General features: G+C 54.8%; 1 protein-coding gene across 2 annotated transcripts; it reads left to right on the forward strand.

The window, feature by feature from the left end:
• The first annotated feature begins 8,533 nt into the window (after nucleotides 1–8,533).
• On the forward strand, nucleotides 8,534–13,261 carry LOC149429125 (ribonuclease P protein subunit p20-like). 2 transcript variants are annotated; one of them, XM_089666703.1, is made up of 2 exons: nucleotides 8,534–8,683; nucleotides 12,531–13,261. In XM_089666703.1, the coding sequence occupies exon 2, from the start codon at nucleotides 12,534–12,536 to the stop codon at nucleotides 12,915–12,917; it is 384 nt and encodes a 127-aa protein (XP_089522829.1). In that variant the 5' UTR covers nucleotides 8,534–8,683; nucleotides 12,531–12,533; the 3' UTR covers nucleotides 12,918–13,261. The 2 variants fall into 2 exon arrangements, with proteins under 2 accessions (XP_089522829.1, XP_089522830.1); XM_089666704.1 differs by having other exon boundaries at nucleotides 8,672–8,700.
• The last annotated feature ends 477 nt before the right edge of the window (nucleotides 13,262–13,738 follow it).

Genomic DNA, 13,738 nt, shown 5'->3' on the forward strand with positions numbered 1-13,738 from the left:
CAAAAACGCTAAAAAACTCCAGTTTTGAATGTGACTTTCCACAGCTAAGGTTACCAGCGTTATTGACACCCCCCCCCCCCCCCCAGTGTATATGGCGCCTCATGAAGGCAACACTCCCCCAACTCACCTCTGTCCATACCCACTTTATTGTCCTTTGAACTTTGGCGACATCTAGTGTCTGTTTTACAGAATGCCAGCAGGAGTTTCACCTATGCAGTCAAGGGCTCCTGAGTGCTGATGGGAGAGATCCGGCCCATCCTGTCTGTGATCTGAGACACCCCGAAGGTTGGCCATGCTCCCAGAATCACTGGAACAAGCAGTCTCCCCCTTTGAAGCCTCATGGATGCCCAGTGCGTTCCCCCCCCCCCCCCCCCCCGCGGTGACGGGGGGAGGGGATCAGTTTTCTTGGGACTACAGTTCATAGAGCCGTGTGAGGCCCTGGCAGGACTGTGGGCGGTGTATATGTGTCACCTCACGGTTTCTCACCTACACTTCTGTCTGCCATGGAGGAAGAAAACTTGGATCTCAACCCTTTTGCTGCCTGACAGTGCGGGGGGGGGGGGGGGGGGGAGGTTTACACAGATTTCGGTAGTGGCAGCCACCGGGATTATGTTTAAAACTGACAGACTTCTGCCTATCGGGCGGAAGCAGTCAGGAGGCTCCATTGCTTCCACAGCCCCCGGTAATGTGCCCCCCCCCCCCACGCGCATGCTCCCACCATGTATTCTGGGCTCCACTTGCCCATCTGTGTGGCAGATGGCGGGTGGAGAGGAGAGCGGACTTTGCTCTCCTCCCCCTTCTTGCTGTGACCCCGAACGTGCCATGTATGACGTCACTTTCCCTGGCTAGAATAGTTGGCTAGAGCTGTACTGCAGGGTGATCTGCACTGCAATACATCCAGTGGACCCCAGAGGAGACATTGGGGGTCTTTTAGACCCTGCATGGGTCAGCAAAGAGAACCTGTCACATAAAACATAACAAATAATCAAATAGAGGATTGTATCCCCTATGTGATGAAAAAAAAAAAGTTAAAGCGGAGCTCCACCCAAAAGTTCCACTTTAACCCCTTCCAGCCCGGACACTTTCCCCCCCCTTCCAGTCCGGACGCTTTCCCCCCCTTCCAGTCCGGACACTTCCCCCCCCTTCCAGTCCGGACACTTTCCCCCCCTTCCAGTCCGGACACTTCCCCCCCCTTCCAGTCCGGACACTTCCCCCCCTTCCAGTCCGGACACTTCCCCCCCCTTCCAGTCCGGACGCTTTCCCCCCCTTCCAGTCCGGACACTTCCCCCCCTTCCAGTCCGGACACTTTCACCCCCTTCCAGTCCGGACACTTTCCCCCCTTCCAGTCCGGACGCTTTCCCCCCCTTCCAGTCCGGACGCTTTCCCCCCCTTCCAGTCCGGACGCTTTCCCCCCCCTTCCAGTCCGGACGCTTCCCCCCCCTTCCAGTCCGGACGCTTTCACCCCCTTCCAGTCCGGACACTTTCCCCCCCCCCTTCCAGTCCGGACACTTTCCCCCCTTCCAGTCCGGACGCTTTCACCCCCTTCCAGTCCGGACACTTTCCCCCCCCCTTCCAGTCCGGACACTTCCCCCCCTTCCAGCCCGGACACTTTCCCCCCTTCCAGTCCGGACACTTCCCCCCCTTCCAGTCCGGACACTTCCCCCCCCTTCCAGTCCGGACACTTTCCCCCCCTTCCAGCCCGGACACTTTCCCCCCCTTCCAGTCCGGACACTTTCCCCCCCTTCCAGCCCGGACACTTCCCCCCCTTCCAGCCCGGACACTTTCCCCCCCTTCCAGTCCGGACACTTTCCCCCCTTCCAGTCCGGACACTTTCCCCCTTCCAGTCCGGACGCTTTCCCCCCCTTCCAGTCCGGACGCTTTCCCCCCCTTCCAGTCCGGACACTTTCCCCCCCTTCCAGTCCGGACGCTTTCCCCCCCCTTCCAGTCCGGACGCTTCCCCCCCCTTCCAGTCCGGACGCTTTCACCCCCTTCCAGTCCGGACACTTTCCCCCCTTCCAGTCCGGACACTTTCCCCCCCCCTTCCAGTCCGGACACTTTCCCCCCCTTCCAGTCCGGACACTTTCCCCCCCCCTTCCAGTCCGGACACTTCCCCCCCTTCCAGCCCGGACACTTTCCCCCCCTTCCAGTCCGGACACTTCCCCCCTTCCAGTCCGGACACTTCCCCCCCTTCCAGTCCGGACACTTCCCCCCCTTCCAGTCCGGACACTTCCCCCCCCTTCCAGTCCGGACACTTTCCCCCCCTTCCAGCCCGGACACTTTCCCCCCCTTCCAGTCCGGACACTTTCCCCCCCTTCCAGCCCGGACACTTCCCCCCCTTCCAGCCCGGACACTTTCCCCCCCTTCCAGCCCGGACACTTCCCCCCCTTCCAGTCCGGACGCTTTCCCCCCCTTCCAGTCCGGACGCTTTCCCCCCCTTCCAGTCCGGACGCTTTCCCCCCCTTCCAGTCCGGACGCTTTCCCCCCCTTCCAGTTCGGACGCTTTCCCCCCTTCCAGTCCGGACGCTTTCCCCCCCCTTCCAGTCCGGACACTTTCCCCCCCTTCCAGTCCGGACACTTTCCCCCACTTCCAGTCCGGACACTTCCCCCCCTTCCAGTCCGGACACTTCCCCCCCCTTCCAGTCCGGACACTTCCCCCCCTTCCAGTCCGGACACTTTCCCCCCCTTCCAGTCCGGACACTTCCCCCCCCTTCCAGTCCGGACACTTCCCCCCCTTCCAGCCCGGACACTTTCACCCCATTCCAGTCCGGACACTTTCACCCCCTTCCAGTCCGGACACTTTCCCCCCCTTCCAGCCCGGACACTTCCCCCCCTTCCAGCCCGGACACTTTCCCCCCCTTCCAGCCCGGACACTTCCCCCCCTTCCAGTCCGGACGCTTTCCCCCCCTTCCAGTCCGGACGCTTTCCCCCCCTTCCAGTCCGGACGCTTTCCCCCCCTTCCAGTCCGGACACTTTCCCCCCCCTTCCTGTCCAGACCAATTTTCAGCTTTCAGCGCTATCACACTTTGAATGACAATTGCGCGGTCATGCAACACTGGACCCATATGAATGTTTTAGCCTTTTTTTGAGACAGATAAAGCTTTATTTTGCTGGTATTTATTCACCGCTGGGATTTTTTATTTTTTTTTGCTATGTAAATGAAAAAGTCCAAATATTTGAAAAAAGTGTTTTTCTTATAAAATTTTGCAAATAAATAATATTTCATGATAAATCTTGGCCAAAATTTATTCAGCTATCTTTTTAGTAAAAAGAAAAAACCCAAATTAGTTTATAACCAAAAATTCTAATTTTTAAACTTTTTTCTTTACATTATTTTATTTTTTTATATTAATGTTTTTTGTTTTACATACTGTCACCCTAGCAGTACAGTGTCACCATGGTGACACTGTATTACTTGGGGGGGTGATAAAGATTTTTTTTTCTTTTTTTACACCGATTGCTGTTACACCCATAAAGGCTGTAAAAGCAATCATTTCTCCTCTCTGCATGCATTCTTGCAGCCATTGAGAACTACTGTGTGAGCTGTGATTGGTCAGAGCTTGTCACACGGTACAAGGCTGTTGTGAATGGCCCTGTACCATGTGATCTCTGTGATCATTCACAGATTCCACACGTAGTAAACAATGATCTCAGACGTGACATCTTGCTTATTACTCTGCATGTGATCACTGATTGGCCGATCAGTGATCACATGATCGGGACCTCGCAGAGAGGACCCATACGATTAGTGTTCCACTGTGTCCGGAGGTCACAGCGGGCACCGGATCGCGGTGCTGCACGCTCCCAGGGAGCGCACACAAGCAGGAGCGGGGAGGCCGTTTATAAACGGCCACCCGCCCCTGCACTGCCACCGTCCGGCCATTTATATACATGGGCCGGACGGGAAGTGGTTAAGGACTGCTCCCCCGCTCCTTTGGGGGGAGCGGTTACCCGAATTTGACAGGTACCCGCTCCCACTTCTGGTCCGATCACCCAGGCAATCAGAAGCGGAAGGTGTCCTCCCTCCCTGTAGTCTTTTGGAACACCTGACAGGTCCCAGAAGACTACAGAACCATTCACAAAGCGCAGCGCTTCTCACGCATGCGCAGTGGGTACCCAGCTATGAAGCCACAAGGTGTCACAGCCGGGTGCCCACACTGAAGATGCCAGCGTCTGGAATACAGGACGGCCGGTCAAACGGGCTGCGGGGGGACCGAGGGACAGGTAAGTGGCTGTTTTTTAAAAGTCAGCACCTACAGTTTTTGTTTTTCAAAAATTGCTTTTCAAAAATGCAGCAGCTTAAGGCTCCATCCACGATTGTGCAACTTCACAATCCTGCGATTTTCATTGCGACTGCCGCAACTTTGGATGAGTGCGGTTTTGGCTTCAACCGATGGCTGTGTTGTACAAAGTCGCACACAAGTCACGTGTATGACATTCAGATGCGACTTCGGAGGGTTTACATAGAAGTCTATGGGCCTCAAGTCGCATGAACGTCAGACCAAAGAAGTGCAGGAACTGCTTTGAAGTCGCACAGATATGAATGTTTCCTGTTGGGAAACGTGGGGTGCGGCTTGTCACGTGACCTTGGACCCCACGCGCAATGCTGCAGCAATTAGAGGGTTAAAAAAGGCCGGCGAGGAGGAATCACATCGGCTGCTCATCGCTTGTCAAACGCCTCTAAAAAGAGATCCCAGAGTGGATTGATTTTCGGAAACGCAGCAGTTTCAGGTTCTGTTCACACTTGCACGACTTTACAATGAGGCGATTTTCACTGCGACTTTACAGTGTCACTTTGGCTTTGACCAAGGATGACTGTGCTGTACAAAGTCGTATGTATATCCTTCAGGGGCCACTTTGGAGGGTTTCCATTGAAGTCTGATTGCTTGTGTTGTGCAAAGTCGCATGTATATCTTAGATTGTAAGCTCCCAGGATCAGGGCCCTCCTATCCCTCTTGTATTGTTGCTGTATTGTCTCCCGTTATATTGCACAGCGCTGAGCAAACTGTTGGCGCCATAAATCCTGTATAATAATAATAATATCATTCATTGACAAAAGTAAAAGAAAATCCCAAATGTTGGGTTGTCACCAAAACAGGAGTAGAGGGGAAATCTTCCACTGGGGACACCAGTTTTGGTGACAGCCTGGGATCCCCTCTCACTTCCTGTTTTGGCTTTGGGACAGGAAGTGAAGGGAAATCTCCAAAATGGGGACACAGATGACAACAAATAGACTGACGGAGGTTATAACTCCCTCCACTCTATCCAAAATGAAAAAAAATAATTCCCCCCCCCTTTAGTTCTCCTCTCACATCACCTATGGACCCCAGCAAGGCTGACTGAGCAGAGGTAGGGCTTGGTAAGCTTTGTCCCCGCCCACAGAGGGCAGGGAAGGCAGCTCTGGATCTATCGCTTCCAGGTTCCTCCCTTTAGTTCTCCTCTCACATCACCTATGGACCCCAGCGAGGCTGACTGAGCAGAGGTGGGGCTTGGTAAGCTTTGTCCCCGCCCACAGAGGGCGGGGAATGCGGCTCTGGATCTATCGCTTCCAGGTTCCCCCCTTTAGTTCTCCTCTCACATCACCTATGGACCCCGGCAAGGCTGACTGAGCAGAGGTAGGGCTTGGTAAGCTTTGTCCCCGCCCACAGAGGGCGGGGAAGGCGGCTCTGGATCTATCGCTTCCAGGTTCCCCCCTTTAGTTCTCCTCTCACATCACCTATGGACCCCAGCGAGGCTGACTGAGCAGAGGTGGGGCTTTAGTCAGCTTTGTCCCCGCCCACAGAGGGCGGGAAAGGCGGCTCTGGATCTATCGCTTCCAGGTGACATTTAGTTCTCCTCTCACATCACCTATGGACCCCAGCGAGGCCGATTGAGCAGAGGTGGGGCTTTAGTCAGCTTTGTCCCCGCCCACAGAGGGCGGGGAAGGCGGCTCTGGATCTATCGCTTCCAGGTTCCCTCCTTTAGTTCTCCTCTCACATCACCTATGGACCCCGGCAAGGCTGACTGAGCAGAGGTAGGGCTTGGTAAGCTTTGTCCCCGCCCACAGAGGGCGGGGAAGGCGGCTCTGGATCTATCGCTTCCAGGTTCCCCCCTTTAGTTCTCCTCTCACATCACCTATGGACCCCAGCGAGGCTGACTGAGCAGAGGTGGGGCTTTAGTCAGCTTTGTCCCCGCCCACAGAGGGCGGGGAAGGCGGCTCTGGATCTATCGCTTCCAGGTTCCCTCCTTTAGTTCTCCTCTCACATCACCTATGGACCCCAGCGAGGCCGATTGAGCAGAGGTGGGGCTTTAGTCAGCTTTGTCCCCGCCCACAGAGGGCGGGGAAGGCGGCTCTGGATCTATCGCTTCCAGGTTCCCTCCTTTAGTTCTCCTCTCACATCACCTATGGACCCCAGCGAGGCTGACTGAGCAGAGGTGGGGCTTAGTCAGCTTTGTCCCCGCCCACAGAGGGCAGGGAAGGCAGCTCTGGATCTATCGCTTCCAGGTTCCTCCCTTTAGTTCTCCTCTCACATCACCTATGGACCCCAGCGAGGCTGACTGAGCAGAGGTGTGGCTTGATCAGCTTTGTCCCCGCCCACAGAGGGCGGGGAAGGCAGCTCTGGATCTATCGCTTCCAGGTTCCTCCCTTTAGTTCTCCTCTCACATCACCTATGGACCCCAGCGAGGCTGACTGAGCAGAGGTGGGGCTTTAGTCAGCTTTGTCCCCGTTCACAGAGGGCCAGGGAAGGCGACTCCGGACCTATCGCTTCCAGGTTCCTCCCTTAATTTCTCCTCTCATATCACCTATGGACCCCGGCAAGGCTGACTGAGCAGAGGTGTGGCTTGATCAGCTTTGTCCCCGCCCACAGAGGGCGGGGAAGGCAGCTCTGGATCTATCGCTTCCAGGTTCCTCCCTTTAGTTCTCCTCTCACATCACCTATGGACTCCAGCGAGGCCAATTGAGCAGAGATGGGGCTTGGTCGGCTATGTCCCTGCCCACAGAGGCCAGCTCTGGACCTATCACTTCCAGGTTCCTCCTTTCCAGTGACACCCACCTTGGCCGTTCCCCCAGAGGGGCAGCACAGCTCCGGAGATACGGCAGGTCCAGCGGGAAACTGTGAGCTGATGAAACGCAAACATCTGGCCCCGCCCATCATTCGAAAACACAGAATTATCCCCACCCCCGATTTACAAAAGTACAGGTATGCTCCGTAATCAGTCTCTTCGGGGGCGGGGCCATGACCCCCTGTACTGGCAGGACGCCTCTGAGGGTCATTCTGAGGACAGTTTGTGTAAAATGAGAGCTCCGGCAAGGGATGGCTTGTGTATGGCGGCCTGCACAGTAGGCCCAGTACTGGTATCCAGGCTGGTCACCATGGTAACGCAGGCTTGTGCTCACTGACAGGAAATGTCCCCTCACACCCTCCACAGACATGGCTGTGCACGTACATCTACGTCATCATATCATTCACATCCTTCTTGGTCTCTGTCCTCTGTTCACCACACATAGAGCCCTCACCTTCCCCTCCACCACCTCCTTCCCGCCACTATGCCGTCACATGACCGCAGTCACTGCGCGCGCACTTCTCTCCCCACGAACTGAGGAGAAAGTGGGTGTGTCCACCCGACAAATTAGAGAGAGTGGGTGTGTCCTCCCCGACAAATTACAGGAGAGAATGGGTGTGTCCTCCCCCGACAAATTACAGGAGAGAATGGGTGTGTCCTCCCCCGACAAATTAGAGGAAGAGGGCGTGCCTCAGCGGCCGCGCTCCTATTAAAGAAGGAGGGAGGCGGTATCTCGGAGCCCAGCTCTTTCAAGAGAAGGCGTGTCCTTGCGGCTGAGCACCAATTAGAGGAGAGGGGTGTGTCCCATGTCTCAAGTTTCTATTAGCCGGCTGGGGGGGTGTCCCCTCCCGAGCTCCCAAGAGAGGAGGGGGGTGTCTTTGCTGTCTGTCTCCAATTAGAGGAAGGTGGGTGTGTCCCGGCGGGCCAACTTTTTTTTTTTAAAAAGTTGTGTCCCTGCGGCCATAATCCTATTATGGAATGGGGGTGTGTCCCCGCGGCCATACTCCTATTATGGAATGGGGGTGTGTCCCCGCGGTCATACTCCTATTATGGAATGGGGGTGTGTCCCCGCGGCCATACTCCTATTATGGAATGGGGGTGTGTCCCCGCGGTCATACTCCTATTATGGAATGGGGGTGTGTCCCCGCGGTCATAATCCTATTATGGAATGGGGGTGTGTCCCCGCGGTCATACTCCTATTATGGAATGGGGGTGTGTCCCTGCGGCCGTGCTACTAGTTACAGGAGAGGTGGGTGAGTCTGCGGTCCAGCTGTTTGTAAAATAGGGGGCGTGGCCCAGCTGCCGAGCTCCTATTAGAGGAAAGGGGTGTGTCCGAGCTACCGATATCCTCTATTAGAGGAGAGGGGAGTGTCCCTGCTGCGAGCTCCTATTAGGAGAAGGGCGTGTCCCTGCTGCGCGCTGCTGTTAAAATAAGGGGTGTCCCTGTTGCCGAGCTCCTATTAGGAGAGGGGCGTGTCCCTGCTGCCGACCTCCCATCAGAGTGAGAGGGACGGTGTCCTTACGATCTAGCGCCAATTAGAGAAGGAGGGGGTGTCCCTGTAGCCGAGCTCCCGTTGGCCAGCGCGGCGACCAAAGGCGCCTGCGTTGTGGATCACGTGGCTGAAGACGGTGGCGTGGACGGGTGAGAGACAGTGCTCCGTGCTCCGGGCATACACCTGATCGGTGTAGCGGCAAGATGAGTTCCCCCATGAAGATGTGTGTCCCTGACGCATCTGCGCATGTCACAGTTTCAGTCACGATCAATCGATTACTAAACTGCTGCATCCGACCTTCTTGAATTAACCCCTTCGTGGCCATTTCTTACTTTTCTTAACGAATTCATAATTATAATAATAAATAATTTCTTAACTGTGACAGTTCTGTGCTATGGATGGTGATCGGTGATCGTATACTGCTGCCGAACAGTGTGACATGCGCAGATGCGTCAGGGATACACATCCTTGTGGGGGAACTCCTCTTGCCTCTACAATATAGGGACCCTGTACCCTTCTGTACACAGGGCTGACATTTTAGGGCCCCTTACACAGCAATAGGCCTGCCATCCTCCCTACACCTGACCGCCGACGTTCCACAGGGCCCGCCCACAGGCTTTGATGCATCCATCTCAGTATATGACGTGTGTTCCAAGTCCACAGTGCTTGCATCCCCAGTAAAGAGATGGTCCAATCTGGCAAAGAGCCATCCCCATATATCTGGCAAAGAGCCATCCCCTTCCCTTCTAGAAAAGATCCATCCCCCATATAGTTGGCGAAGAGCCGGCCCCGTGTAATCGGCAAATAGATGGCCCAGTAGAGCCAAGAGACACCCCAATCCAGAAAAGCGTATTTGGCAAAGAGATGACCCGATCCAGCAAAGAGACATCCCAATATATTCAGCAAAGTGACAACCCCAATCCAGATAAGACCCCCCCCCCCCATATGTTCAGTAAAGAAACCCCAATCTAGATAAGGGACACCCCCCATATGTTCAGCAAAGACACCCCCCATATGTTCAGCAAAGGCACCCCAATCCAGTTATGGGACACCCCCCATATGTTCAGCAAAGGCACCCCAATCCAAATATGGGACACCCCCCATATGTTCAGCAAAGGCACCCCAATCCAGTTATGGGACACCCCCCATATGTTCAGCAAAGGCACCCCAATCCAAATATGGGACACCCCCCATATGTTCAGCAAAGGCACCCCAATCCAGATATGGGACACCCCCCATATGTTCAGCAAAGGCACCCCAATCCAAATATGGGACACCCCCCCATATGTTCAGTAAAGGCACCCCAATCCAGATAAGAGACACCCCATATGTTCAGCAGAGACGCCCCAATCCAGATAAACTCCCCATATGTTCAAAGAGACACCTCAATCCAGATAAGAGACAGCCTCATTCATTCAGAAAAGAGACAGCCTAATCCAGCAAAGAGACATCCCCATATAGCAATTGTGAATAAAAGATGGCATATTCAATACACACAGCTAGGTCCTTCTAGTGGGCACCTCCACACCTTTCAGATGGAAGACCCCCCCCCCCCCCACACAACACACACACACGCACACATAGCCATCCCAGTCAGAAGAATCCCCCAGAAGGAACCTGGACTTGAACCTGGGACAATTATAACATGGACATCCTAGGTGGCAGAGAGGAGACCACGATCTGTAGCAACTAAATAGAAGAAAGAATCTTTCCCCGGCCAAGCAGACTTTTTTCACTTTCGGGTGAAGGTGTAGTAATCTCCTGTGCAAGACAAGTACACTGCAGTCCCATCCGGCCCAGTGGATTGATACAGAAGAGGTCATGACTGTAATGTACTTGCCTGGCACAGGAGATTACTACACCTTCATCCGAAAGTGAAGAAATAGTCCACTTGGCCGGGGAAAGATTCTTTGTAATTGTTGCAGATCGCGGTCTCCTCTCTGCCTTTGCCCAACACACACCCCAACCCACACACACCCCAACCCACCCCACACCCCTCCTCCCAGCCAGTACAGGAGGACTGAGAAAGTAGTAGGAGCACTTTGCAAAGCAGCCTGGGGGGGCTCTGGCCATAGTTGGGACACCCAGTCCTTCTATATGTATGGGCTGTCCCCCCTTTGATGGTGACCCTGTCTGTACATTGGAGGAGGGCCTAGGCACGGGGAGCGTGCTGGGGCCAGGAGGGCCTAGGCGTGGGGAGCGTCCCGGGGCCGGGAGGGCCTAGGTGCAGGGAGTGTCCTATGGAGGGTCTAGGCGCGGGGAGCATCCTGGGGAGGGCCTGGGCGCAGGGAGTTGTTACTCTCAGTTCAGGTGCACTTTAATCTCACAGTAATATATTACACAGATTTGGGTTCCCAACCTAGGGGGGTCGTAGATCTGGTAAATTACAAAAAAAAAAACCCACAAACTACGGGTGCCAGCCCCTGCTCTGCACATTCCCTCCTCTGTCCACTTATACCCCCCACAACTCTTGCTTAATGTATTCCCAAACCCACGAACTACGGGTGCGTCCTGGTGGAAGGCCTGGGCACGGATCGCCTCCTGGTGCGGGGAGGGCCTATGTGCAAGGAATTTGCTGGCACAGGGAGGGCCTAGGCACGGGGAGGGTCTAGGGGCGAGTAACGTCCTGATGCGGAGAGGGCCTAGGTGCCAGGAATGTGCTAGCGGGTCACCTCCTGGCACGGGGAGGGCCTAGGTGCAAGGAATGAGCTGGCACAGGGAGGGCCTAGGCGTGGGCAGCGTCCCGGCGCAGGGAGGGTCTAGGTGCGAGTAGCGTCCTGCAGTGGAGAGGGCCTAGGTGCCAAGAATGTGCTAGTGGGTCGCCTCCTGGTGTGGGGAGGGCCTAGGCGCGGGTCACCTCCTGGCGCGGGGAGGGCCTGGGCGCAGGGAGTTGTCACTTTCTCAGTTCAGGTGCACTTTAGTCTCATAGAAGTATTATACAGATTGGGCTTCTCAACCTCGGGGGGTCGTAGATCTGGTAAATCGTTCCAAAAAAACTACAGGAACTACAGGTGCCAGCCCCTGCTCTGCACCTTCCCTCCTCTGTCCAGTTATACCTACCACAATTCTTGCTTAATATATTCCCAAACCCACGAACTACGGGTGCGTCCTGGTGGAAGACCTAGGCGCGGGTCACCTACTGTCGCGGGGAGCATTCTGATGTGGGAAGGGCCTAGGCGCAAGGAAGGTGCTGGCACGGGGAGGGCCTAGGCGTGGGCAGCGTCCTGGAGAGGGCCTAGGCGTGGGGAGGGTCTAGGTGCGAGTAATGTCCTGACGTGGAGAGGGCCTAGGTGCCAGGAATGTGCTAGCAGGTCGCCTCCTGGCGTGGGGAGGCCCTAGGACCGGTCGCCTCCTGATGCGGGTCTCCTCCTGGCGTGGGGAGGGCCTAGGCGCAGGTTGCCTCCTGATGCGGTTCGCCTCCTGGTGCGGGGAGGGCCTAAGCGCGGGGAGCGTCCTGGGGTGGGGAGCGACCTGGGGTGGGGAGGGCCTGGGCTCAGGGAGTTGTCACTTTCTCAGTTCAGGTGCTTTAGTCTCTCAGTAATATATTATACAGATTGGGGTTCCCAACCTCGGGGGGTCGTAGATCTGGTAAATGTTTCCAAAAAACCCCATGAACTACGTGTGCCAGCCCCTGCTCTGCACCTTCCCCCCTCTGTCCAGTTGTACCCCACAGCAACCAATCATATTCTTGCTTAAGGTATTCCCAAAAATAAACACATCTGATTGGTTACACCTCCAGTTTCAGTTCTAGTTTTTCACGTTTGGTCCCTGGCACAGACATTGCACAGTGACAGGTCAGATGACGGTGAACACCAATCAGAATGGGTACAAACTTGCAACAAGCCCCTCCCCATCCTGTTCCAGAAGGGCCCCCTGCCTGTAACCGGGGCTCCGCTGGAGAGTCGCAGGCTCAGGTTTGCACAGACGGGTGTCGGCAGCATCTACACCGAGATCTTCTTCGATGACATTTATTTTTTTTTTCCTTCTTCCTCTCAGGAAATGGCGGAGCAGACTTCTCGTCCCGAACGCGTCCCTCACCGACGCCGGCCAGCCGCCAGGCCACCTCGCAGTGCCAACGACATCTACGTGAACACAAAGACCGACTTCCGCGCCCAGCTGGCTCGATGCCGCCGTCTGCTGGGCGCCGGGGGACAGAAGGAGGTGAGGGTTCACGGACTGGGCCTCGCCATCGGCCGGGCCATTAACCTAGCGCTCCAACTTCAGCTATCAGCCCCTGAGGCCCTCCTGATCTCCACCAGTACATCCACAGTGGAGCTCACCGATGACTTGGAGCCTGAGGGAGGAGAAGATGCAGAGCCGGGAACCCGGAGCAGGAACAACTCCGCCATCCACATCCGTGTGTACAGAGCAGAGGAGGAGTGAGAGGAGCTCTGTGTACACACTGATGGCATGCTGTACCGGCCCTGGCAATGGAGGCTGCTGGACCTTCATCGTGGTGGACCTTCATCATGGTGGAACTTGGCTCCGGCCTGTCATACAAGGGAGGATAGTCAACCGGAAGGATTGTGTGCAGTGACCCACCTTTAGATGGCGCCCTCTTCCAGGTGCTACAGGATGGATCCAAAGTTTGCACATTTTTTTTTTTTTTTTTGGTGGCAGTGACTGGGAATCTCCTCGCTCAGGATACAAGAGATTCTGCCATTAAGTGTCATCATTGTATCATTCTGAATAATTTATAATAAAATTACATCTAAAAAAAAAAAAAATACATGATTTATGTCTTTACTGAAAACTTGGGAAACCTTCAGATATCCCATAAAATACCTTCCGTCCTGAAAATATGTACAGCGCCTTGAAAAAGTCTTCCTCCCCCTTAAAATGTTCCCCATGTTGTCATGTGACAGCCAAAAATGTCAATGTATTTATTGGGATTGGATGTGATGGACCGACACAAAGCAGCACATCATTGTGAAGTGGAAGGAAAATGAGAAATGGTTGTGACCAATAAATCTGTGAAAATTGTGGTGGCATTTGTATTCATCCCCCTTTACTCTGATAACTCTGACTAATATCTAGTGGAACCAATTGCCTTCAGAAGTCACCTAATTAGTAAATAGAGTCCCCCTGTGTGTCATGTGATCTCAGTATAAATCCAGCTGTTCTGTGAAGCCCTCAGAGGTTTGTTAGAGAACATTAGGTGAACAAACAGCATCATGAAGGCCAAGGAACACAACACAGGTCAG

The sequence above is a fragment of the Staurois parvus genome, unplaced genomic scaffold (assembly GCF_062004578.1).
Source record: "Staurois parvus isolate SC_StPar_1 unplaced genomic scaffold, SC_StPar_1.0 ptg002789l, whole genome shotgun sequence".
Classification (NCBI taxonomy): domain Eukaryota; kingdom Metazoa; phylum Chordata; class Amphibia; order Anura; family Ranidae; genus Staurois; species Staurois parvus.